The following is a 26242-nucleotide window of genomic DNA, read 5'->3' on the forward strand; positions in this document are numbered from 1 at the left end:
TCTTTATTTTTTGGCTCGATTATAACGTAGTTTACGTTCTTTATGGTAACAGCAATTTCCTGCATGCAGTTCACCAACACATTACAAGTCAAAAGCTTTAGTAAAAGAGTCTACCTTTAACTTTAGCTTGTGTATGAAACACAAAATGTCCTGATCTAGATTATACAAGTGTGCCATTTTATTCCCGGAAAATATTGTGGGTCCCATATTGTATTTAGAAGAGTTCTAGCGCAGCATGAATCAAAAAGATTAAGTATAATCTATGTCAGGGGTCGGCAACCTTTCAGAAGTGGGGTGCCAAGTCTTCATTTATTCACTGTAATTTAAGATTTCGCATGCCAGCAATACATTTTAGCGTTTTTAGAAGGTCTCTCTCTCTAAGTCTATATTATATAACTAAACTATTATTGTATGTAAAGTAAATAATAGTGCAGCGAGGTGAGTGGGGCTGGCGGCCAGTATCCCAGGCCAGCAGCAGGCTGAGAGGGGCCGGTGGCCAGGATCCCGGCTGACACGGGGCTGGTGGCCGGAACCCCAGACCGGCTGTGGGCTGAACGGTGCAGGTGGCCAGGACCCCAGCTGGCATGGGGCTGGTGGCTGGAACCCCAGACCGGCTGTGGGCTGAGCGGGGCCAGTGGCCAGGACCCCGGCTGGCAGGGGGCCGGTGGCCGGAACCCCAGACTGGCTGCGGGCTGAGCAGGGCTGGCGGCCGGTATCCCAGACCAGCAGTGGGCTGAGCAAGGCCGGCGGCCGGGACCCCGGCTGGCAAAGGGCCGGCGGCCAGAACCCCAGACCATCAGCGGGCTGAGCAGGGCCAGTGGACAGAATCCCAGACTGGCAGCGGGCTGAGCGGCTTAGCCCGCTGCTGGTCTGGGGTTCCAGCCACCGGCTCCTGCCAGCTGAGGCCACCGGCCCCACTCAGTCCGCTGCTGGCTGAGGGTTCCGTTCATCCAGGCTGAGCAGGGCCGGCGGCCGGGACTCTGGCTGGCAGCAGAGTGCCACTAAAAATCGGCTTGCGTGCCGCAGGTTGCCAACCCCTGAGCTATGTAAACAAACACTGGAAAAATAGCAAGGATTCCATGAACAATAAGACTATCTCAAAACTTCTGATGCAAGCAGTGCTAGAAATTCAAACATTCCCCCGCCACTTCCACTTACTAGCTATAACTATTTGGAACCAAATAAACTTGGTTTCCAGTTTTACACAAAATATTTCACATTGAAATGTTTGCAATATTGAAACAAAGTAGCCTACAAATACTCACTATTTTCTTTATTTCTTTCATTGTGAAGTTCTCCATTGAAAATTAACATGGATAGAAAATAAACAAGTGACTGTGGAAAATAACTTAAGAAACAATTACATGAATCTGATGACAGTTTTCTTATGTACAAAAATGCTGCCAAGTAATATGATTTATTTTTACATTATTTATATATGCTAACCACATTTTCAACAGGTTAAACAGTTTGTAGGAGGCCCTATACAGTCTGGCTTTACACCAAATAGTAACCATTTAAAATGCAAAACTAAAGAAGCTGGTAAATAACTGCAAACTATTGCTTAATGATATGAAGGAATGAGGTCTGGTTGAACAATTTAATTCACTTTACCACTGACATATGGCTTCCTACAGTGAAGAACTCTGAACAGTAGACCGAGCAAAATACAGCAGCAAAGGCAATATTAACATGCATCAGTGATACCCTCCAAACTATCTATAATGGTACAGAATACAATAGATTACCTGTTGAAAGCTTGCAAACTAAATATTCTGTGGTACTTATTTGATACAAAGTACTGTGGCATGGCCACTTATTTGTATGCTCAAATATGCACAACAGTGTAAAATAAGTATTTACATAACAGAGGGCATTTTATTGACCTATTAGATGTCAGTCTAACTGAGAGAAGAACATACGAAACAATACCTCAAGATAAAGTAGAATTTCTAAACAAGTGACTTGTTTTGGTGAAGTCACTTTTCAAGAGCAGATTCCATACGATATTTTTTTCCTGTGGAACATTTAACAAAAACAAAGATTATGTGACTGGAATTTGGGATGAAGTTTGCACTTCCTGATATTTAACAATTTGCATTAAAATAATCCATTTCTAAATTCTTGTAAATTACAGGAGACTTTGCAGGCACATAAAGATTTGTCTGGATGCGACAACACAACTAGTTAAAACACCTCAAATTTTAGAGCCACCCTGAAATGTGGAAGTAATTAAAACTCTGTTACTTTGTCTGATGTCATTTTTTTCCATGCGTGATCTAGAAGTGCAGCATGCCTTCATGCAAATCACTGCTGTCTGTACATTATAGAGAATTAGAGAGCAGAACACCTGGTCCTCGAACCCTCTTCCCCAACATAAAACCCGTTTACAAAAATAGTCACATATAATAGTAAACAACCTGTGAATTAAAAAAACAATAAATTCACCAAAACCAATTTTGTAAAAATATGGCAAATGTGGCAGTTGAATTACAAACAGTGGATACAGTTACTGTACTAAATATTTTGCAGTATGTTAAAACCCACAAAAATTATAGCTTTGCACACCTTTCATGGTCCCTACAGACTGTAGCCACTGTGTGTCTCCTCTTCAGCAGTGTCAGCTGTAGTGAAAACAGAAACCTCTTGTCAAGGTTGTTACCCTGTTTTACAGAGTCACAGGTTGATGACAAGAGATCACTGTCTTGTTATAGGCACTGACCTTGAGTGTGTGTATATATATATGTATAATATGTATATACATATATATATATATATATATATGTATATGTAAAAACTGTCAGTTTGGCATAAACCTCCTTCAGGAGTCCTGTTGACACAAATACATCTTTCAAAGGCTGTAAACAATTTGTCACACAAACAGAATTCTTAGTTTTTTATTTTTTACTTTCCCTAACATTTTTACCTTTATAGTCTTTTTCTATTTTATCTTTTTCATATTTCTCTTTGTCTGGCTTTGTAACACTATCATAGGAAGGTGGAGAGGTTGTAGAGGAGCTCTCATACGTTTTTTCTGGAGTGGAGTTTTCATTGAGTTTATCAATAATCATATCTTTGACAGGTAAGCCATCCCCTTCGGTTTTATCTTTGTTATACATACAGGAGACTTTTTTAACTTTTTGCTTTAAAATGTAACATCTGTAAGCACGCTGAATAACAGTAGCAGATACCTCTTCTTGTTTTCTTTTTAATGTAGTTGTAATTGGCTCATAGGAGACTTTAGAAGGATTTGCTGCCATAAACCGGTCTTCCATCTGTATTCGAAGTGCATCCATCTCATCACTGTCCCCCAAAACACGCTTTGTAAAAGCAAACAAGATGTCAAGGCAGTGAATTCTGTCACCACTCACCATGGGCAGATCCATTGCAATAAGCTGAACTTTGTTTGGTTTTGCTATAAGAAGAGGAGGATCCAGTGAAGCTGCAAAATCAGACAGTTTACTGTATTCTATGAACTGGGTGGCATCTGGATCAAACTTTTCCCAAACCTCATAGAACATCTCAAAGTCGTCCTCACTCAAGGGCTCGGCACTTTCTTCTGTAGCAACACTGAAGTTCTCCAAAATAACAGCAATATACATGTTTACTACAACTAGAAATGAGATGATAATATAACTGACAAAAAAGAAAATCCCAACTGAAGGGTTACCACAGTCTCCTTTAACCGAGCTTCCTGGGTGATCTTTGTAAGGGTCACAGTCTGGTTCTCCACTGTTAAGAATTGGCGCTAACAAACCATCCCAACCAGCTGACGTGGTAATTTGAAATAGGCAGATCATACTGTTGCCAAAAGTTTCAAAGTTGAACATGTCATCAATCCCAACTTCTCTCTTAACGTAGGCAAAGTTGGACATTCCAAATATAGCATAGATAAACATGACCAGGAAAAGCAGGAGACCAATGTTAAACAAAGCAGGAAGAGACATCATCAAAGCAAAAAGCAAAGTACGGATCCCTTTAGCTCCCTTAATGAGACGTAGGATTCGGCCGATTCTGGCAAGTCGGATAACTCTGAACAAGGTGGGGGACACAAAATATTTTTCAATCACCTTAGCTAGAAACATACCTGTTAAAACAAAAAATTCACATTGTAAAGTAAATAATACAATAGCAGCTCTTAAAGTATATTAACTCATTATTTGTGGAAATATTTATTGCTGCATCAGAAAAAATCAGAACAGTAAGTTCTTTATTTTAAATGCTGAAAGTTAATATCAACCTTCACTGAAAAGAAGATAATAGCTTTCACGTCACATGGACTGTTTTATTTAATTGTAAAAATGTTACATTGGAGGCTGTGACACTGTCGTTTCCTTCTGTACAGATTATACCAAGTAAAGATACCCTCCAGGAAAAGGGAAATGAGTGAGAGAAAGAAGGTTGCTTACAGCAAAGATAGCTCGTTCCTATCTAAACTTTGCATCAACTCATAAGGAAGCCTAGAAACAGAAATTTCTTTGAGTGCATTAGTTCTTGCAACTCAGTCTCCTACAAGCCTTTTATATCAAACAGTAATAATTAGATGAAAAGTAGGGTGAGCTCATGCAAGTTGTTGGAATTTGTACCTCAGGCTCTGCAGAGTGCTCCACAAAGCCACTATGGGTATGTCTACACTGCAATTAGACACCCACTGCTGGCCCATGCCAGCTGACTCAGGCTAAAGGGCTGTCTAATTGCGGTGTAGATGTTTGGCTCAGGCTGCAGCCCGGGCTCTAGGATTCTGTGAGGTGGGAAGGTCCTAGAGCTTGGGCTGGAGCCTGAGCCCAAACGTCTACACCACAATTAAATGATCCCCGTAGCCCAAGCCCAGCTCAGGATTTTTCATTGCAGTGAAGACATACCCTATGAGGTCCATCAGAAAATCTGCAAAAACAATTCCACATCACCTTGAAGTGTCGTGAACTGTCACAAATTGCACCATTGAGATTCATTGCCTTTTCGCTAACTGAACTCTAAATATTTAGCCTACATGATGATTAAAAAAATCCCTCCCTGTTCACATACTCAGTTTTGCTCCTGAATACAGATTCTGACATTTCAAATTACAATAAACCAAATCAAATTGGTAAAAATGCTCTTACATGCATCATTTTATGCACATTGTACTATAAAAATGAAAACTGAAGAATTGCTATCTAAATTGAATTGTAGGCCATATAGCAAATGACAAAGCTATATATAAAGCATCATAAAATCATTAAAGGAAATGTTCACTTTCTGCTCACATAGCCCCTTCATAAAAGTGAACTGTTCTTACCCACAATGGAGAGAATGACAACCACAAAATCAAAAATGTTCCAGCCTATGGTGAAGTAGTAATAACGGAGTGAAATCAATTTCAGGACACATTCTCCAGTGAAAAGGACAATGAATACCAGGTTTATCCTGTGTAAAATAGTTTCCATCTCATCACTCTGGTCATCTGTTTCTATCATCATGGTGACCATGTTAAGGCAGATAAGAATCATGATGCTGATGTCAAATACTTGTTTTGTTACAAAATCAAAGACCAGGCCTTGGAATTTGTTCTGCAAAAACAAAAACAAATACTATTTAAAGTTTGAAAATATGTTTTTCCTTACAAATTGCAAATTCGGGGAGAGCAATTCTCTGTAGCTTGGCAGGAATTAGCTTTGTAGAAGAGGAGTTGGTACCCTCTGGGCTGTGAAGGTGGATCAGTTTAACTTATCCTTTCCCCCTTTTGACTTGTGTCTGAACAAGTTGTCAGAGGTGAGCAAGAAGGGAATCACTATTGGCTGGAGGGTTGATGGCAATGCTGTGAGGAATAAAGATTAGGAAAGTCAAAGGCCACCTTTTTCACCAGTCTGTGCTCCAGGAACAGGAAATGTTATCTCCCAGCCTCTGTTCTGCGTAACTGCCCTTCACTGATTGTGCTCACTGACTTAGTTGAATGGTTAAAGTTATATCCCTTACTTACTGGTTCCATCACCCCAGGTTATGCATTACTTAGTTTGATGACTACATACGTGCTTCCAGTTTGACTATTATTTAATTTGCTGTAGTGGATAGCTTCTGCAAGAAGTATTATTTTCCAAAAGTTGTAGGGGTTGAGTGGAACAGTTCATCAAACAATACAGTATCTGGTTCACCACATCAGGTAGCTCACATAAAGATTTAGCCTCGTGGAAATTGAACATCTATGAACACAGTTTCATCTCTTCCCACACTTCCTGACAGGCCCTCCTTAGTTGTCTTTGAGGTCGGAGGTAATTAGGGTCTGCTCCCCTCTGTCTTTGTCTTCAAAGCCCACCAAGTTGCCACTATCACTCTCCCTTATTGCAGGTCTTTATGGAACTCCCAGTAAGGGCCAGTGCATCCCCATTTCCTGCAAAGGTCTTCTGGAGTGAGAAGACCAGGAAGTCAAGGTTAGGAAAGATCCCCTCTCCCTCCAGGTTAGCAAAAGCAATAAGCAGCCAGAATTGACTGCAGCTGCCCTGGGACTCAGCTAAATTACATAGTGCATCATGAAACTTAGCACAGGTATCTAGGGAATCCCCCATTTCATATGTCCAATGTATATGTTCTTAAAGAAAATATGAGAACAGCCCTAGTTATTCAAGTAAGCTAACTCTCAAAAAAATAGGGGCAAGGAGAAAATTCTACCTCTTTAATGAAAATAATGGAAAAAACTGGTTCCCTCTACCACATATATACTGTACTTTGAACTGCTGTGGGAAAGTTGCATGGATCAGGCCATTCATGCTCTGTGGAAACCAGTGTCCAGAGTGGCAGAGATCCAACCTGGCACTGGCTACTGAGAGCCAGCCGACACCAGGAAGCCAGTGAGGCTGGTAGCAGCCAGGAAAAGACTCTGCCCCACCCAGGGGTTAAGTAAAGGGACCCTTTTTTGTTTAAGCTAGCTAACATTCACAGCACTGCAGCACTCATCTCTGGACTCCTCCTCAGCATATCATCTACATGGGAAGTGCTAGGGAGGGAGCTGGGGGATGGGAAGAGTTGTGAGTGTTGCGAGGTAGGAAATTAGTTGATTTGTTAATGTTTAGTACCTACTAGTTAACCCTAATCCTTTCATCCCCAGTTCTTATTTTCCTGTTTCCAGTAAAGTCCCCCTTTGTTACATTGTTATTTTTGGGTGCATCATTCCTTTGCTGAACTTTGAGTTGTTATATATTGTTTCTTGTGCATTGGGTTTTATACACCTTGTCTGTTAGTAGCATTATTCATTTTCCCAAGGGACTGCACTGCTTGTGGCTCAGACACAATGTGGTGTCACTTTGGGTAGAGGCACTAGGTGTCAGAAAAAGAACCCAAGATCCAACCCATGTGAGGAGAGGGGAGAAGCCACTAAAAGGAGTAAGCATCAGGGTGGAGGCTTGGGCCACTACTTTAAAATGGGTATTTAATGCAGGAGGCATGAAAATAAAGGCACTCTTACCGCTGGCCTAGGTATAGGTTTTTGTGGTTTCTTGGACCCCAGTTTTTTCATTGCATTGTAGTATTTCTTCTGTTCTTCTGTCATAAATATGTCTTGACCTCCAAAGTAAGGAAATGAGATCAAAACTGGTTACAACCATGTTTACAGACATAACCTCTAACTATTGTATGTCACCATATAATTTAGTGATGTACATTTGAGTTTACATTTGATTTATATACTAAAAGGGCAATTTTCAGGTATCATACGAGTGTTATTGAACAGCTCTGTCAGCACAAAGTAATCCCAATGATCACTTCCACTGGTAGTGGGACGATTCCTCCAGTGTTTGCAAAACCACCTCTCCCTACTCCCCAGTAACATAAGACCACTACAGCAGTTTCTGCTCTTACCTGTTCCCAGTCCCTGACACTGAGCACGTGTCTGCAGGAAAGGGGCATGGCTAGAGCATTTCTGTGTCCTCACAGTCTCAGACTGCTGGAATGATTCTTCAGGTGACAGTGAGCCAGATATAAATTAGGGCATCTCACTAGCCCAGGAGTTCTGCACTAGCACTAGCCCAGGGGTTCTCAAGCTGGGGGTTACGACCCCTCAGGGAGTCACGAGGTTATTACATGGGGGGTCACGAGCTGTCACCTTCCACACCCAGGGGGTCTCACTCAGAGGCTTGCTGTGTGAAAGCAGTCACCAGTACGAAAGTTTGAGAACCACTGCACTAGCCTCTTCCTGGCTGGCTCCAGGATTGGGGGGCTTAATGGTGGCCACCTTAGAAACCACCTTAGAACCATCCTCTGCCTCATTCCTGGACTGTTCCAAACACAGCGTGGATGCAGGTCACCATTGGGATCATAGTCTATACAGTTAGTTTACGAAACAAGCAAAATGGAGTGATACTGAGGGGGATCACGGAGCATTCTGTCATACGAAGACCTGAATTAAAAAAAATCCAAACAAACTGGAGCCCCTATCCATTTTAAGGGTTTTATCTAGACTAGGAGTGCTTTACTTGTATAAGAATACTGTAATCTATACCAGAAAAGTGCTTCTAGTGTGATGTACCTATACCAGTAAAGCTGTGCTTTATACTGGTATGGCAAAACTAGTGCCCTGGAATGAAACAAGTTACTCCAGTAAAAGTTCAGTTTTGCTGGTGTAACTGAGTCTGTACAAAGGACTTCTGCCAGCACAGCTTTTTTGGTTAGGGATCACCTCTTCACATCCTCCACTAGGGTGACCAGACCCCCATCCCTGTCCCGATTTTTCACACTTGCTAACTGGTCACCCCATCCTCGACTGACATAGCTATATTTGTAGAAGTCTGTAGTGTAGACAAAGCCTAAGACTTTCAGGGCCTGTTATTTGTTTTTCACATTAGCCTCCATTTTGCAGGTACAAATGCTACCAGTCAAATATCTGACTATTTGATTTGTGGGTGCTTTCAACATTCTAACATTTGTGTTAGTTGATTATGGACACAATTCAATGGAAGTCCAGTGTTAAATTTAAAGGCTGTCAGTGTCTATTAAACTGGAAACTTAAGCCTCAAGTCATGGCATTTGCCCCTTGAAACATCCGAAGAAGCTGCAGGTTGGTCTGCAGTTATTCTGAAGAGAAATCCTGACTGTTTAAAGATGTTCATTCACAGCCGAGTTTTGCCTTAGACTCAGCTGGGAGTAGAATGGAAACGTTTTATCTCATTAATTGATTAGAGTGGCCACAGCTGAAGCCAAAGGATTTTCACAGCAAACACAGACATTTAAGATGATACTCAGGCTGCTAGTTCCATCAGACATCTGAAGAATTACTAAGGATCCTAGGGTCTCCAATTATTTTTAAGTAAATTATTTTAAAATTACTTTAAAGTTCAACAGATTCAGAGAAAAAAATTAAATTTCCCATTGTTTTCTTACCCTTTTTCCACCTTTCCAATGAACTATAAATTAAAGGAGGGTTAAATATGGTTTACAAATTCCTCCCATTTCCTATAATTGAACAGGTCCGAATCATATGGCTCATTCCTACAGATCCTTAATAAGCTTTACTCCTGTGATAAATCCTGTTGGAATTAATGGGACTTATTCTTATAAAGGCTTGTAAAATTGGATTTGTAGTTGCTTCCTTGTTTTTTTCTATTTTATTTATGTTATATACACTTTATTTATGTTATGTCTACACTGGAGCTGGAAAGTGTAATTTCCAGCCTGAGGAGACATACCCACGCTAGCTCTGATAGAGCTAGCACACTAAAAATAGAAGTATAGTCCCAGTGGTGCGAGTAGTGGGGACAGGTGCCAAGTACGTGCCTAGGATCGTGGATGGGATTGTACTTGGGGCGGCTAGTCCCTCCCGCCACTTGTGGCTATACTTCATTGAATGATAATTATTTAAGTAGTAAGCACATCTGATTAATTTTAAAGAGGGACTTTTTCCAAGAGGATAACTTTCCTGCTAATTAGAGTGATAACACACATGTTCCTCTTTTGCTTATATACTGTAAATTTTCTTGCACAATTTGCAAATTTCTGTGAACATATTTGTACAAAAATATTGTTGCCTGCCTTCTCTTGTCTTCTTGCACTGAAGTCAAAGTGCTGAAATTATGATGTTGCAGTCATATCCATGGCAGCAAATTTTTTCATTACAAAAACAGGACCAGGTAGAAGGTGAATTTATTTAGATACTTGAAAATAAATTGTGTGTTCATCATCTTTACAGAGAACAAGTCATTGGTTCTCTTTAAGGAATGTCTAAAAGGGAAATAGACTTGGGGATTCATAGCTTTTATTATATCTTGTTCACTTTTAAAGTAGTAAATAAATACTTGAAATACTTATCTTCTTTTTTTGTTGATTGAAGTTGTCTATGATGACACCAATAAAAAGGTTCAGGGTGAAAAATGATCCGAAGATGATAAAGATGACAAAGTAAAGATACATGTACAGGTTGTCCTCATACTTAGGCTGATCTAGTAGCTATAAAACATTATACATTTATATATTATCTGCATGAACACTGAGAATCAAAAATTTCATTTAATTCATAAAGCAGCAACTCATGGCAAGAGGTGATAGATAGATACAGATACCATAGTATAGGTAGATAGTATACTTAACTACTTTATATTAGCAATATATTTTATTTGCCTAGCAAAGTGAAGCTTGCACTCAACTAGATGGAATTTCTCTCTGTCTCTCGGTCTCTGTTTGTGGGGAGGGGAAAATGGGGACACCCAATTCCCAGCATAGGGGAAGAATGGGGGACCCTGGTACATGGGGAGGAGGAAGTGGGGGCCGGCACACACATCAGCTTTAACTAGGTCTGTGATTGATGGCAACCATTAACAAATTCCAGTGTAACAACTAGGGCTGTCAAACAATAAACAAAAAAAAATTGCAATTAATCACGAAATTAGAAAAAAATAGTCTCAGTCGCAGTTTTAATCACCCTGTTACACAATAGAAGAATACCAATTTAAATTTATTATAAATATTTTTGGATGTTTTTCTACATTTTCAAATATATTGATATCAATTACAACACAGAATACAGAGTGCACAGTGCTCACTTTACATTATTATTTTTTATTACAAATATTTGCACTGTAAAAAAGATAAAATAGTATTTTTCAATTCACCTCATACAAGTCCACTCAGTCCTACTTTTTGTTCAGCCAATGGCTAAGACAAACAAGTTTGGTTACATTTACGGGAGATAATGCTGCCCGCTTCTAATTTACAATGTCACTTGAAAGTGAGAACAGGCGTTCGCATGGCATGGTTGTAGCTGGTGTTGCGAGTTATTTACATGCCAGATATGCTAAACATTTGTATGCCCCTTCATGCTTCAACTTGTAGGCTCTAAAGTTTTACATTGTTTTGTTTTTGAGTGCTGTTATGTAAAAATAAATTCTACATTTGTAAGTTGTACTTTCATGATAGAGATTTCTTTACAGTACTTGTATGAGGTGAATTAAAAAATACTATTTCTATCCCCCCGGATACCTTCTCAGATGCTCCTCAACCCTGAAAAGTGATTTGCATCGAATAAGTTGGGCAACATATAGTGCCCAGTCTACATGAGCAATGAAGTGTGTGACCTTCTAATTATCAATTTTGAAACAAGGTTGCATGTTCCTCTATATTCAATGTATGCGTTTCCTGAATATCACTTTTTTTTTAACAATTCACACAGATGATTACCAAAGGCAGTGTTTAATCCATCACCATTTGGCATCTTTAAATTGAGACTAGATGGTTTTCTAAAAAATAATCTAAACAGACTAATTCAACTATAATAGGGTTACCATATTCAAACATTTAAAAAAGAGGATACTCCACGAGCCCCTGGCCCCGCCCCAACTCTGCCCCTTCCCCGCCCCGCCCCCCAGCCCCACCCCAACCCTGCCCCCATTCCAACCCCTTCCCCAAAGTCCCTGCCCCAACTCTGCCCCCTCCTCTGAGCACCCCACATTCCCCCTCCTCCCTCCCACTCTGATCTTGGTTGGGGGTTGCTAAGTGCTTCTCTGCTCCCCACTCGCCCTGCAGCCCCTGCACACACCCCCGCTCCTGCAGCCTCTGTGCCCCCTGCTCCCCACTGGCCCTGCAGCCCCTGCACCCCCCCGTCCCTGCAGCCTCTGCGCCCCCCACCTGCCCTGCCCCTGCACCCCCCTGCCACCTCTATGCCCCTGCCTCCCTTGCTCCTCCTCACCCTGCAGCCTCTGCACCCCACCGCCTGCCCTGCCCCTGCGCCCCCTGCCCCTGCCTGCCCTGCTCCTCGCTCTGCAGCCCCTGCACCCCCTGTCCCTGCAGCCTCTGCACCCCCGTCTGCCCTGCCCCTGCGCCCCCCTGCCCCTGCAGCCTGTATGCCCCTGCCTGCCCTGCTCTTCCACGCCCTGCAGCCTCTGCACCCCCCGCCTGCCCTGGCTCTGCGCCCCCCTGCCCCTGCCTGTCCTGCTCCTTGCCCTGCAGCCCCTGCACCCCCGTCTGCCCTGCCCCTGCACCCCCTGCCCCTGCAGCCTCTATGCCCCTGCCTGCCCTGCTCCTCCTCGCCCTACAGCCTCTGCACTCCCCCGCCTGCCCTGCTCCCCTGCTGACCTGGCAGCCTCTGCCTGGCGGGGGCTTCAGATGCTCAGCAGCGACTGGGGCAGCGCGGGTCCCTGCAGCCCCGGCACACGCCGCACTCCTGCCCCGTGCTGCAGCCTCCTTCCTACCACGCGGGGTGATGGGGCCGCAGGAAGGGTCCCCCAGTGGCCGGGGAGTCCCCGCCCATGAGGGAAGCCCGAGCCGCTGGCTGGGCCCGGTATCCCCATGGTCCTGTGGGCTCGGCTGGGGCGCGTGGTCCGCCCGGCCTCCGGGGACAGCAGTGGCCCCTCCGCCGCCTTCTGAGGCTGCGCCCCCCTCTTCCCCCGCCCGAGCTCACTACAATGTAGCCGGGCGACTGGGCTGCGCTGTGGACCCGGCGGATCGTGCTGGGGCCGGGCGGACCCTGGCTTATGCTGTCTCCCTATTTCCCCGGACATGTCCGGCTTTTTGGCAATTCCCCCGGACAAGGATTTGAGCACCAAAAAGCCGGACATGTCTGGGGAAATCCGGATGTATGGTAACCCTAAACTACAAATTATCGGGCTTAATAGAAATAAGGAAGATTAATTCCCTTGATTGCAGGAATTGCTTTGTGAAATTCTATAGCCTATGTTATGTAGAAAATATCATTAGTTGATTAAAATTGTAGTTTTGGCTTTATAATCAGTGAATCCATGTCGTTACTGTTCAATATTTTCAATACAATTCAATATAGCTATAAAAATTTCATTACATATGCAGAATGTCAGAATATATTCAACAAATATAAATGGTCTTAAAACTTATATTCTACTTACATCTCGTGAATCAACAGCTGCATACATAATATCCATCCATCCTTTAAATGTAGCCTGGAAATGGAACACAAGTGTTTTTTTACCTGTAAAAATCCAGGCCCTACAAAATTACTAGAGCCCATCTCCTAATAATCTTTTTTTGAAAATACAAATTCATGCCAGCACAGTTCATACCACAATAAAAACACTCATATAATACAATTACACCTCTATCCCGATATAACGCGACCCGATATAACACGAATTCGGATATAACGCGGTAAAGCAGTGCTCTGGGGGGGTGGGGGGGGCTGCGCACTCCAGTGGATCAAAGCAAGTTTGATATAACACGGTTTCACCTATAATGCGGTAAGATTTTTTGGCTCCTGAGGACAGCGTTATATCGAGGTAGAGGTGTATATGTATCTAGTATTAGTTTCCTACACTTTTTCATAAATAGTTATCAGCTATACTAAAAATGTTCCGATCATATGTATGCTACCACTTCATCCCTTCACCATGCACCATATATGGCCCTTGATTTTTGCTAAGAAGCTTCAGTGATATCATTAGGAGGTTTTTTGTATGGAATAAGTGGCAATTATTGCCCATTTTAAGTAACAGTATTGGGTAAAATAAGTATAATCAGGCAGTACCATAAAATGTGATTTCTAATACTTCACTATTCATTTAATATATGGTAACTCCTCGCTTAATGTTGTACACCTCTACCCCAATATAACGCGACCCGATATAACACGAATTTGGATATAATGCAGTAAAGCAGCACTCCAGGGGGGTGGGGCTGTGCGCTCCAGCGGATCAAAGCAAGTTCAGTATAACGCATTTTCACCTATAATGGGGTAAGATTTTTTGGCTCCCGAGGACAGCGTTATATCGGGGTAGAGGCCTAGTTATGTTCCTGAAAAATGCGACTTTAAGCAAAACGATGTTAAGTGAATCCAATTTCCCCATAAGAATTAATGTAAATGTGGGGGTTAGGTTCCAGGGAAATTTTTTATTCTAAAAACTATATCTACATATAGCGTACACACAGTATACGTTTTAAACAATTTAATACTGTTCACAGCTATAATGATTGTGAAGCTTGGTTGAGGTAGTGAAGTTAGAGGGTGGAAGAGGGTGGGATATTTCCCAGGGAATGCCTTACTGCTAAATGATGAACTAGCACTTGGCTGAGCCCTCAAGGGTTAACACATTGTTGTTAATGTAGCCTCTCGCACTCTACAAGGCAGCAGGAATGGAGGGAAGGGGAGACAGCATAGCAGATAGAGACAGACACACACCTTGTGTGTGGGGGAGAGCGAGAAATGCACACTGCCCCTTTAAGTAGGCTGACCCCTCTTAAGTGCATTGTCTTGTAAGTGGATCAGGAAGTTGAGACAGCAGCTGCTGCCCCAAGCTCTCTCTGTCTCTCTCCGTCCCTGTCCCCACCCTGCTCTATATGGAGAAGGGGTAAGCTGGGTGTAGGAGTAGGGGGGGAGTGGGACACCCTGACATTAGCTCTCCCCTCCCTCCCCGTGCACAGCAAGCAGGAGGCTCGGGGAGCAGCTCCAAGGCAGAGGGCAGGAGCAGCACATGGCAGTGGGGGGACAGGCAGTTGAACTGCCTGGCAATTGATAGCCTGCTGGGCGGCTGCCGCACAGGGAACTTAGAGGAGCGGGGAGCTGATGGGGGTGGGGCTGCCGGTCCACCCTGGTTACAAGCCCCCACCAGATAGCTCCACCGGGCTGCTCTTCCTGCAAAGCAGGAGGCTGCCAAACGATGTTATAAGGGAGCATTGCACAACTTTAAACGAGCATGTTCCCTAATTGATCAGCAACGTAACAACAAAACAATGTAAACCAGGATGACTTTAAGTGAGGAGTTACTGTACCGTGTAGAGCTGTATTATACATATCAATCCAATAGGAAAGTTATGAGTCTTTAGTATATTTGTCCTCCTTAAAACATTTTTAGAATGATCCTATTTACCTCATTAATGTTAGTCTAGTTTCCCTTGCTTTAATTATTTGTAAATGACAATTGTATAGATTTTTTAGTGGCAACCACTGTTTGTCCCAGCCATGCAAGAAGAAAGACAAGGCCCAAGGGATGTGGTTTAAGTGGGCCACACATTTATTAATGTAACATCTAGGGACTATCCTGCAATAACTTGTCCAGAGCAGGTCATCCTTCCTTCCTTCCATGATTTGTTCACTTAGTGGAGGTTAGGAACCACAACTGGTTCCTGCCTGATGCTGGGATCTTACCACCCTCCATGTGTACAAGGATTAAGGGGCTACAGAAAAGTGGGTTCTCTTCTTGTTGAATCAGACATTAGGAGCTCCATCCCGATTCCCCATCTTCTTTAGGAGAGGCCGTCCCCTAACTCCACTTCCAATTACTGTCTACCAGGGAACTCGACTCCCATCCCATTGAATGAGTATCTGCACTGGACAACTGTCAAGTTATCAGTTTGAACTGTATCTCCTGACCTAACCACCAGATCCCTGAGCTGCTGTGGGGAAGACTAAAAAACCCGCCCTGCCCCTGTCAATCTGGCAGTGAGGGGAAAATTCCTTCCCTCTCCCAAACAGGTGACCAGCACGATGCCCACAGAAAACCTGTTCCTACTGTAATCTCAGGGATGGGAGGGTGGGATTTGTTATTCTGGGCATATAATGGCACCCTGGCCAGGAGAAAGGGCACACGTGCCCTCCCCTTGGGTGCATGGGGTGCCAGGGGGTTCTGGGGCACCCCTCCTCAGACCAGCCAATCAGCTAGGATGCCTGCCCTCTTCTCAGCTCCATTTTCCCCATCCCAAACCCACAAGGAACTGAACTCCCATGAGGAGGGGGGAGAGGGACAGGGAGGGAGGGGGACCCTTAAAAAAGCCACAGAGCCCTCTTTCTTGTGCCAGCCTAGACTAATTCCCACTCCCGAGGCTGCAGGGGGTGCAATTGTATTGTGCATCATCAAAACGCCTCCTTTTACCTTTTTAACATTAGGGACTATCAATACAAGAAGGAATTCCCTATGTTAGAATGGGTAATCCCTCTTGTACCACTAATATCTTAATTGCAGTAATATGAGTCTTTTTAAGGGTTCTGACTGTATATGAAGAAATTAACCTGCTTTTTGATGAAAGTTGCCCATTTCACTTGTACTTTTTTTCAAATACAGCAATATAAAATACAGAAATTCACTTACTACTTGAAGCAGCGCAAGATACCCAGCGCCTACATTATCGAAGTTTACTTTCACATTTTTCCATCGGGCACTTTCATTCTTTTTTATGAGGTCCTCGCACTGAGTATAATTGTCAACATCGCTGATATCAAACATCTCACCAGTTGTTGTGTTAACACAGTGGTAGAACTTGCCAGCAAACAGATTTACTCCCATGATGCTGAAGATTAGCCAGAATATCAGACAAACCAGTAGCACATTCATGATGGATGGAATTGCTCCTATCAGGGCATTAACAACCACCTAGCATACAAATTAAAGACAAAAAAGCCTCAATGTATGTTTTATAATTAAAGAATCTATTAATGTTCTATTAATATTTCTATAAAACTAACACTTAGATTTTTTTTTCTGCCTATGTTTTATAATGAAATATTTTAGCAAATATTGAAAGAAAATAATATCTTTAATGAAACTGAAAAAAGCAAGAAATAAAAACCTACATGGAAAGCCAGACAATGAAAAAGTATGAAAAGAAATTAAAGAAAACCTGGTAGTGGTTAGATGGAGCCTTAGAATTTGTGTGCTCTAGAAAAAAGAGAGAAAGAAATGTTAAATATTAAGAACATAAATCAAAATCTATAAACAGTGCAACAAAATATATTTTTAAATAAATGTAAAGAATGACTGATGATGGAAGACTGAGCAAAAGAATTTTACACGTAGAGTCGGCAGTACTGATGATTTGATTCTCAGACTGAATTAAAACATTAGGAATTATACACATGATATTCTAATATTCACATAGAAAAGTTAGACAACTCTGTACCATGCCTTTGCTTTTGTCATCACATAATTAATTTTAAACCTTGGTCTAAAATAATCTTTATATTCATTGGACTTAATGAGTGCAAAGAAATTCACACTTCTGTTAATTTGTTTTTCTTGGCTATGTTTAATTTATATACAATTAAGCAATTCTACAGGGAAAAAGTGACTGCAAAAGATCAGACCAAGTGCAACTGAGCAAAAGGTTATTTGAATTATGTATAATGATTCTATTTTACTCTGAAAAGAAGATTCAACAGCTGAGGAAACAGCAAAGAATCTGTCTGCGGTGAAGGTTTTAGGTGGTTAATTTTGTATCCAAAGACCACTAAAATCAAGAGGAGTCTTTCCATTTACTTCACTAGGCTTTTGTTTGGGGCCTATGGGGTGTGGGGAAAGAGCTAATATTTTATCTAGTTGCCAGACACAAAGGATCCAGCTTTTTTGCCACCCCAAGCGGCGAAGAGAAAAACAAACAAAAAAGCTGTGATCGGCGGCACTTCTGCGGCTGCTCTACCGTGCCGTTTCATTCTTCGGCAGCAATTCGGTGGCCGGTCCTTCCCTCCGAGAGGGACTGAGGGATCCGCCGCTGAATTGCTGCCGAAGACCCGGATGTGCCGCCCCCTTCCATGGGCCGCCCCAAGCACCAGCTTGCTGCGCCGGTGCCTAGAGCCGGCCCTGGTGATGGGGTGTATCAGCCCCACACTGGTACAGCAGGGGTTAACCCTTCTCTTTTAGCCGAGGAGGCCACACGCCCCCAGCTTTGCTGGGCATGCTCCAGCTGGAAGCAGGATATAAAAGCCAGCAGAGCAGCTCAGTCTGGGCTGACCATGGGGTGTGTCACCAACTCCTGAGGGAGGACCGCCTGCACTCCAAGATGCGGAGGCCAGCCCTGTGGAGATGGACCCCGACACAGGACATCATAGAGAGGGGAGAGACCGGAGAATCCCAGAGACAGAGGACTCCAGAGACTCGGGTAGGAAGTGACCGAGGGAGGTTTTGTGGGGAAATGGTAACAGAACCGGGCCAAGGTGCAGCGTGTTTCGGTCGGACCTCACCTTGCCAGTAGTACTGGCTCTGGCCATTGTGCTACACTGCCCCAACAACAGGGGCTATAGTATAGTCTCTGGCCATTGAGCCGCACTGCCCTGACAGCAGAGGCTGTAATATTGATTCTGGCCATTACACCGCACTGCGCTGCTATCAAGGGCCGCATTAAGGACTGAGGCCCCTGAGCTGCGCAGCTCCGAGACCCGGGGCACCCCTTCAAACTCGATGTGATGCACCTCTTCCCTGCCCCCACAGGGTGACGGGGTGTATCAACCCCGCGACAATTGGAAAGAAACAGTACTGTTTGTATGTGAGCTTAAAGTATACAGATAGATTATAAAGGGAGTTTTGTAGAAGCTGAGTTTTCCAAGGTGAAGGTTAACATATGAATGTTATCCATTTTGTTACAAATCAGTTTTTTCAGGCATTAACATCACCTGTCATTGCAACAGAGATAACTGCTGTTATATTTAGGCAGATTGGCAAGATATGGAAATCTGAATAATTTTCTAAACAGGAAAGAATTGGAAGGCTGTGTGGGAAGAGAGGCAAGGTGGTGGAGTCACACAGGCTCATCAAAATTGCTTTGGTCCTTAGGAGAAACATACACAATAAAATTCAAAGTTAAGGGGCAGTAGCTAAAAGAACTCTGCTCCCATCTCTGTCTTCCATTTTTACCCCATCCTTCCCACTACCATTTATTGAGAGCCCTCCCCTCACTTCCTATCCTGTGGGGGTGCCTCTCAGAAATACAGAAATGTGTGTCCGCCCCGATTCCAGCCAGCAGGGAATCTCATGCTCCTGACAAACCTTACATCCCACTGCTACCATCCTTTTCACCACCATGTTGCTTTGTGTCCCATGCCAGTTCTGACACGTGAGGCAGGGGATGGAGGCTGGCAGCAGAAGTAGATGGAATTAGCATCCCAGGAAGACTGGAGGAGGAACTGGAGTTTCTCAGTTCTAAGGACAGTTTCTCCCCACTCAGGTCCCTAAATCCAATGGGAATTATAACAGCTCCAGGGCTGGAATAACTCACCTCTGTAGTCATGAGTAGAGTGGGTACACTCTAAGTCTGACCTGCAAGAAGTAAACTACATGCATGTAAACCCTGTGCAGATACCTTTCCCTCACACACTTTCATATACTCCGTCATAGGAGTATTGTAGTAAGCCCCAGTATCATTATTTAAAACCTGATTGCCATACATAGTAGAAAGATAGCAACCACAGTTCTTCAAGCTAAGTGGCCACAATTTTTGTAGACTTTTTTTTTCTTAGCAGGAGGGAAATACAGAAACTATGGTTCTTTCACTCATCATGTGATTGGAATTAACAATGCATCCTGATAATTCCTTAATGTTTTACACAAAACCTCTGTAATTAGCTAGGCGGTAAATAACCTAAAAATATGTGTGATTGCTTGTAAATACTAATGCTTGCAAAGGGATATAAGTTTTAGTTATGTAATAAAGCAGAGGTAGGCAACCTATGGCACGTGTGCCAAAGTAGGCACGCGAGCTGATTTTCAGTGGCACTCACACTGGCCGGTTCCTGGCCACCGGTCTGGGGGGTTCTGCTCTTTAATTTAATTTTAAATGAAGCTTCTTAAACATTTTAAATACCTTATTTACCTTACATACAACAATAGTTTAGTTATATATTATAGACTTATAGAAAAAGACCTTCTAAAAACGTTAAAATGTATTACTGGCACGCGAAACCTTAAATTAGAGTGAATAAATGAAGACTCGGCACACCACTTCTGAAAGGTTGCCGACCCCTGTAATAAAGTATCCTACTGTAGATACTGGTATGCAATAGAAAAGAGGATAGTGCAATATTTCTGCATGGATTTGTCATTCCTCATTTTGCAAATATGGTTTCTGTTTATGGTTTCTGTTTATGGTTTCTGATTATTTCAGGTTTTTTCATTTGTCTCACCCGCATCCCTTCAAATCGTGACAAGGCTCTTAGAGGTCTCAAAGCTCTGAGTGTCCTAAGCGATTTAATGGCACCAAGTTCGGAATAGCCCAAGGCATTGGCTACTAGACTAACCAACGACACCTAGAGAAAAACAGAAAAACAATAATTATTCATTTCCTGAACCTGTTGATATTAGGATATAATATGTGTTATGTGGGTTTCTTAAGACTGGTTGGACCTCTTTCTACAGTATTCCTTTTTTAGCCATAGGAAATGTTTAAAAAAATAATTGAGGAAGGGAAAATTCTTATAGGACACCTGTTTATGGAACCTTTGTTGACATAAAAAAGTCCTTAAATTTTCACATATTTTGTTGGAGGGGCAAGGAACCATAATGGACCTAAAGAGGGCCTGTTTTTTAAAAAAAAGAGTATACATTAGTCTGTACTGTTTGCCAATTTGTCTTATCTTTATCTCTTCTTATCTGGTTAGAGTTCAATATCTAGACATAGCTCACTGTTCTCAAAGGATATAGTTTTCAAAAGCGCCTACGTATCTTAAGGGCCTGAGTTCTACTGACTTTCAATAGGTTTTAGTCGCTTTCAAAAATTTTACCCACGGTCTTTAATAAGGATTCTTTTTACCTTTATCTGAGGTTTTTACGTACTTTATAGATGTGGCTAAGTGTTATTTATTATCCTCATTTTACAAAGGCACAGAGAGGTTATGTAACTTGTCCAGGGTCAAGCAGTGGCGAGTTAATAGAACAGGTCGGACTAGGATCTAGTTCTCCTAACTTCTGGTTCACTGCTCTAACCAGCACATCATGAGCCTTCCCTACAGACTTGATCATTTGGTCAGACTCAAAGGGCACGGATCCAGTCTTAGCTCCATGCCATACATGGAGCAACGCATGATAGCCATATAAAATAATAGTTCCTGTAAGCCACCATATCTACCTTAGAATCCAGGAACTAGTAGATAGAACACCTGGAGTGCAAAAATTTTTGGTAAAAAGTGGGCAGACACCCCAGTAATTGGTGCAGATTCCACAACACTCTTATTTATTCTTCCGCTTACCAACAAGTTTGGTAGGTTTCAGTGGCAGCAGTTCACCTGTGAAAGGCTGATGATTGCTGTGATAACTCAGCATGGACATCTTCCCATGGCCTGTTGTCAGGAAGACTTCATAAACCTTAGATATTAATAATACAGTCGCTGTTCCACACCCAGACATAAAAACATAGTGACTAATATCTGTGAAATTAGTATTGGTGGAGCTGCCATATTCCTACTTTCTTGACTATCTTCTTCCAAAGGGGAGATTTGAGAAGGATGATTAACAATATCACTAAGGTCCAAAAATGACTTATTGAGCAAAAGCCTAACCACAACCCATTTAAAGGCACATTCTTGTACATTATAAGTCTTATGAAAGTAAAGATAGCAGGATTTGAACTACAGTGATTGCCATTTAAAAGGCATTGTTTACCAACAGATGAGCAATTGAGGTTCCCAACTTATTTCCTGTTCTAAATACAGGAAAGTACGGTGCTACCTCAAATACTTGTGTGACAGCTATTGGCGAATTTCAGCTTTCTATTGACCACGACTGTATATTTACAAAGACACACAGGCAATGAAATCATATTGGTACTATATCAGAGAAGATTGCTCAATGTAAATTACTCTACCTTGAGAGAGGATTAACTTTTATGTCTGAAATTAAGCTAATTTAAGCAGTCTTTAAATGGAAGAATTTGCCACAGTTGTGTTTCTCTTGATTAAACTACCTATTCCATTCCACCACCAGAAGTATAGAAGACATGTATACCTGAATATATGCCTATTTCTTTCCAGTACTTGAAAGAATCCTGAAGACCTTCACTTAATCCCACAGAATTTATAAAATAAGTAACTTTTCAGATATAAGTATTCACTGATATGACAATAAGGAATACCCCTTATGTGCTATAATAGCACCCCTGTTTTATTTTATATATAAACAAAAATGACTTGAACCACAAATATGGGAGTATGTATCTAGAAATGACAATCTGAGAGCAGATAGTAATAAAACACCTGATTAATTCTATTTTGCTATATAGAGTAATCTGACAGAAAGTAATTTTGTAATTAATTCACTCAACATACCTTTCAAATGGATTATGTCTAAGGAAGAATGCATTTTTACCAAAGGAAAGGCTTATATTATTTTATTAGTGCCATAATGGATAAGGTTGTAATGGAATTTACTGTGCCTTAGCACGGTATTAGCAAGAAAAATCTTACTGATGACTGTTCAGTAATAAGATAAAATATTAATATTTCTGTCCTTACAAGGCAGATTTAAAATAATCTATTTTCTTTCTAAATCTATAATGAAAAAGTACTTTTTTATACTGTGCCATTATTAATATATTCTAGAGGTGACAAAATGTGGAGTGCATTGTATTGTGAACAAAATATTTATAATTCATTCCTGTCGACAAGAGATAACCAGGCCCAGATGAGGGATAATACATAGTATTGAAAACACCACATTCTGTGTATGGATTCAAGAATCAACTATAAACTATAACAATATTAAACACATCCACAGTTAGGAGGACAAAACACCTCCTTTGAAACCGTTTACATACTAATGGCAGATTCATGAGCTACTCCTCTCCCACATTGGCCCCACTTTTAGGATGCTCTCAGCCCCCTCTCTCAATTAAACAGGACTCTTTGGGCAAAATCTTCAGCTTGTGTAAATAGATGCAGCTCCATTAAGTTCAGTAGAATTGTGCCAATTTACAAAAGTGAGGTTGTGGCTGTTAAGGTCATTTCTCAACCCACTTTGTCTGTAAGTTCTTTGTGCTACTTGTAGAGTCCTCAGCCTCACTGTAGCACTCTTACTTTCATGCCTTATTAGTTTCTTCATAAAAAATATTGAACTTACTGTAAATTACAACTGTATGACTGAACTAGTCAGGAAAAGATGGACAAAGTAAGAGGACATAATTTGCTTGTAATCATTAGGATTAGTTTTATAGTATATGTAGTGTGGATAGTTATTGTAATCCATACACTCTACTGCTTCAGTATCCTTAGTTTGAATTTTGGCACCAACTCTTTTACTGCTTAGGTAAGAAAATAACTTATCTTTTAATACCTTAGCAATCAGAAACTGTTTTTTTTTTTAAATTAATACATTTATGTGTATAGATGCAGTAATGAAGAGTGGATCTTAACAATAAACTTTTAAACTCATCCTAAAAATGTTAGCAGAAAAGTGAGGGTCAGGGATGTGTGACTGATATTTAGGAATAGGGATCTCCCAATACAAGTCTAATATTTTGAAAAAGTTTTTAAAACTTTTTGGAGGGATTTAATACCCACAAGTAGCTCTTCTCAGGATGACCTTATGCCTCCAAGACTCCATTGCAGGTGAAGTCTGAGAGGAAACCTAGATCTCCCACACTATAACAGCAGGAGAGAAGGTGGAAGAAGGACCGGGAATACAGAGGGGGCATGTTCAACCACTTCCACAGCCCAAAACTATCAGAGGGAAGTACTGCAGGAAGGGGCAGGCATGTCAGCTATAAGCGGCAGGTGAGAACTGGTAAGAGGGAAGGAGAGGGAAACCTGCCCTGCTGAAAGGGAAGAGGAAAGAAGAGCTAGAGAGGGGGTAGCAGGCAGGACAGAACTGGTGGGAAGAAAAGGGAGTGTATTCTTCCAGCTCAGGCCAAAGAGAAAGTGTTTTCTGGGACCACAGCACAAGACTGAGCACCGTATCAGAGAGTCCCAAAGTTACCTATATTCTACACAAATGTGGTGGCCCTTTACTTTTGTTGTTGAAAATTATTTATATCAGAAATGCAGAATCATGAAACTGAGGTGATATGAGGGAGTTATAATGAAGCTAAAGCTTCAGGGTGGGATTTTCAAAAACACTCACCATTAGCCCAACTCTGTTACCATTAAAGTGAGTGCATTTGAAAATCTGACCGAGAGCTGTGAGAATAATTCATTACATTCATTAGGAGATGAATTTCACTTCTGTCTATTTGCAAATTGTCCACAAAATAGATTGTGATTTTCTCAAGTTTGTTTTTCTAAATAATTCACTCAGTACTTTTTGTGAATAATTACTGGTCTATAGTTTGTTCCTTGCAAGTATTCAGAATTTAATTTGATTAGACACATAATTCACAAACTGTATTTCTGTTCCCTGACTGGTTGAGCAAAACTGTTAGGATTAGGTTTACTGTGTAAAGAGTCATAATTATGAATCAGAAATTCACTTTCAGCAACCGTTTTGCAATACCTATCTTAAAATGGGCTCTACCATAGATTTCCTATGTGGGCACGTCACTTAATCTTTCTCTACCACTAATTCCCAACTATAAATGGAGATAAAACTTCTTTTCTCTGGCCCTTTTCCTGTTTTGTCTATTTAGATTGTAAGCTCTTTAGGGCAGGGATTGTCTACTGCTCCATGTACATATAGTACTAGACACTATTGTACTACAAATAATAATTAATAATACTTTTGGGGAACATTCCTGCTGGGAAATTAATTTTCATAGAAAGCTAAGAGTCATGTGTACAGTCAAAGTGAATTAATTTAAATATTTGAACAAATAAGCATGGAACATTTTTAGGCATGTTCACCCAGATCTATTAATAATATATAAGTCAGCAGTATGACCTATCTTTCTCATGGAGCATCTATTAAGCTTTTTTTTTTTTTTTTTTTTTGCTTAGTTTAATTGTTCTTTTGGAATTTAAACCTATATGAGTTGTTGAGATGCTGGGATACAGGAAGGTCAAATCAGTGATTGTATCCCAATTATAGATATACTAGTGCCCAGTAGTATTCAGCAAATATGTTATTTGTTTAATATGATTATATCTTATTATATTCAGATTTTATATACTACAGTTTAAAAAATGGGCACACTCAATAAAGTTCTAAAGATACATATAATAAAATCAACAGACTCCAGAAATTGCCCAAGATAACACTGCCCCAGCAGCAACTTAGATAAGCACAAATGTAATAGCTAACAAAATCATCCAACTGTTCCCCAACTTCACTCACCTTTTAGCTCACTATGGGCCAAGAAGAAGGTATGGGCCTGCCAACCTGCCGTAAAGGCTACAAATTCAGACTGTTCTGGACCAAAGGGGGAGAACACATTTTGAAGGTTCAGGACCATCACAGAGTCCTGCCAGACGTCCCTTTACTTTTATAGCCATAAAGCTCTGGTTTGGGCACTTCCACTTCTGGTTTGGGCACTTCCAGTTGTGGCAGTTTTTCCCAGGGAGAGAGGCCATATCCTACATAGGTTAAAACCTTTGAGGAATGTCCCTGTTCATCCTTAAAACAATTTAGCTGATAGTTGTTTAGGCAATCAAGCAATTTTTATTAGGTGCAAATTTCAGTCCTTTACAATGGGAAAAGAGGTTGTAGGGAGAGAAGCATAAACCCCATAAATGGGAGAATGTAAACATAGCTTCTGTGTCACAGTCTGAATCTGTCTCTATTACTTTCCCTCGTACTCTCAAGTGAGTTCATAAGTTTTTTTTTGGAAGTGCTGATTTGGAGTGCTCAAGAGGGAACTGCTGAATTAGCCTTAGGCACAGTAAAACATTTGTTGACTGCATTCCAGAACATGGAATATATTTTTTCTAGGAAGGCGGGATGTTCAGCTGTTGTCTGGTTATTCTTATTTTTATAAAATTAAGGAAAATGGGGAAATTTTAAATTAGATTGCAAAATATTTATCACTTCTGAGGACCTCATTCTGAGATTCTTTTCTTAGGCAACGCTATTGCTGAAAAAGCACCAAAAACTCTACATCAAGTATGCTCTTTAAAAAAAATAAATCAATTGGAGCCTTCAATATAAAAACAGAGCAACTGAAACGTGATCTATGGCTCATCTATAAAGGTGTGAGTACA

At 41.4% G+C, this 26242-nt stretch overlaps 1 protein-coding gene across 4 annotated transcripts in view; it reads right to left on the minus strand.

Annotated features, from left to right (window-relative positions):
- Positions 1 to 882: 882 nt before the first annotated feature.
- The window catches only part of LOC117884838 (sodium channel protein type 2 subunit alpha-like), a 115692-nt gene continuing 90332 nt past the window's right edge, over positions 883 to 26242 (minus strand). For all 4 annotated transcript variants that reach the window (XM_034785687.1, XM_034785686.1, XM_034785688.1 and 1 more), the window contains 7 exons: positions 20309 to 20431; positions 16509 to 16790; positions 13317 to 13370; positions 10273 to 10410; positions 7439 to 7543; positions 5279 to 5549; positions 883 to 4087 (listed from right to left, as the gene is read on the minus strand). In XM_034785687.1, coding sequence (XP_034641578.1) covers positions 2898 to 4087; positions 5279 to 5549; positions 7439 to 7543; positions 10273 to 10410; positions 13317 to 13370; positions 16509 to 16790; positions 20309 to 20431 — 2163 coding nt within the window. In that variant the 3' untranslated portion in view covers positions 883 to 2897. The remainder of the gene's footprint in view (positions 4088 to 5278; positions 5550 to 7438; positions 7544 to 10272; positions 10411 to 13316; positions 13371 to 16508; positions 16791 to 20308; positions 20432 to 26242) is intronic.

This window comes from Trachemys scripta, chromosome 11, assembly GCF_013100865.1.
Source record: "Trachemys scripta elegans isolate TJP31775 chromosome 11, CAS_Tse_1.0, whole genome shotgun sequence".
Lineage (NCBI taxonomy): Eukaryota > Metazoa > Chordata > Testudines > Emydidae > Trachemys > Trachemys scripta.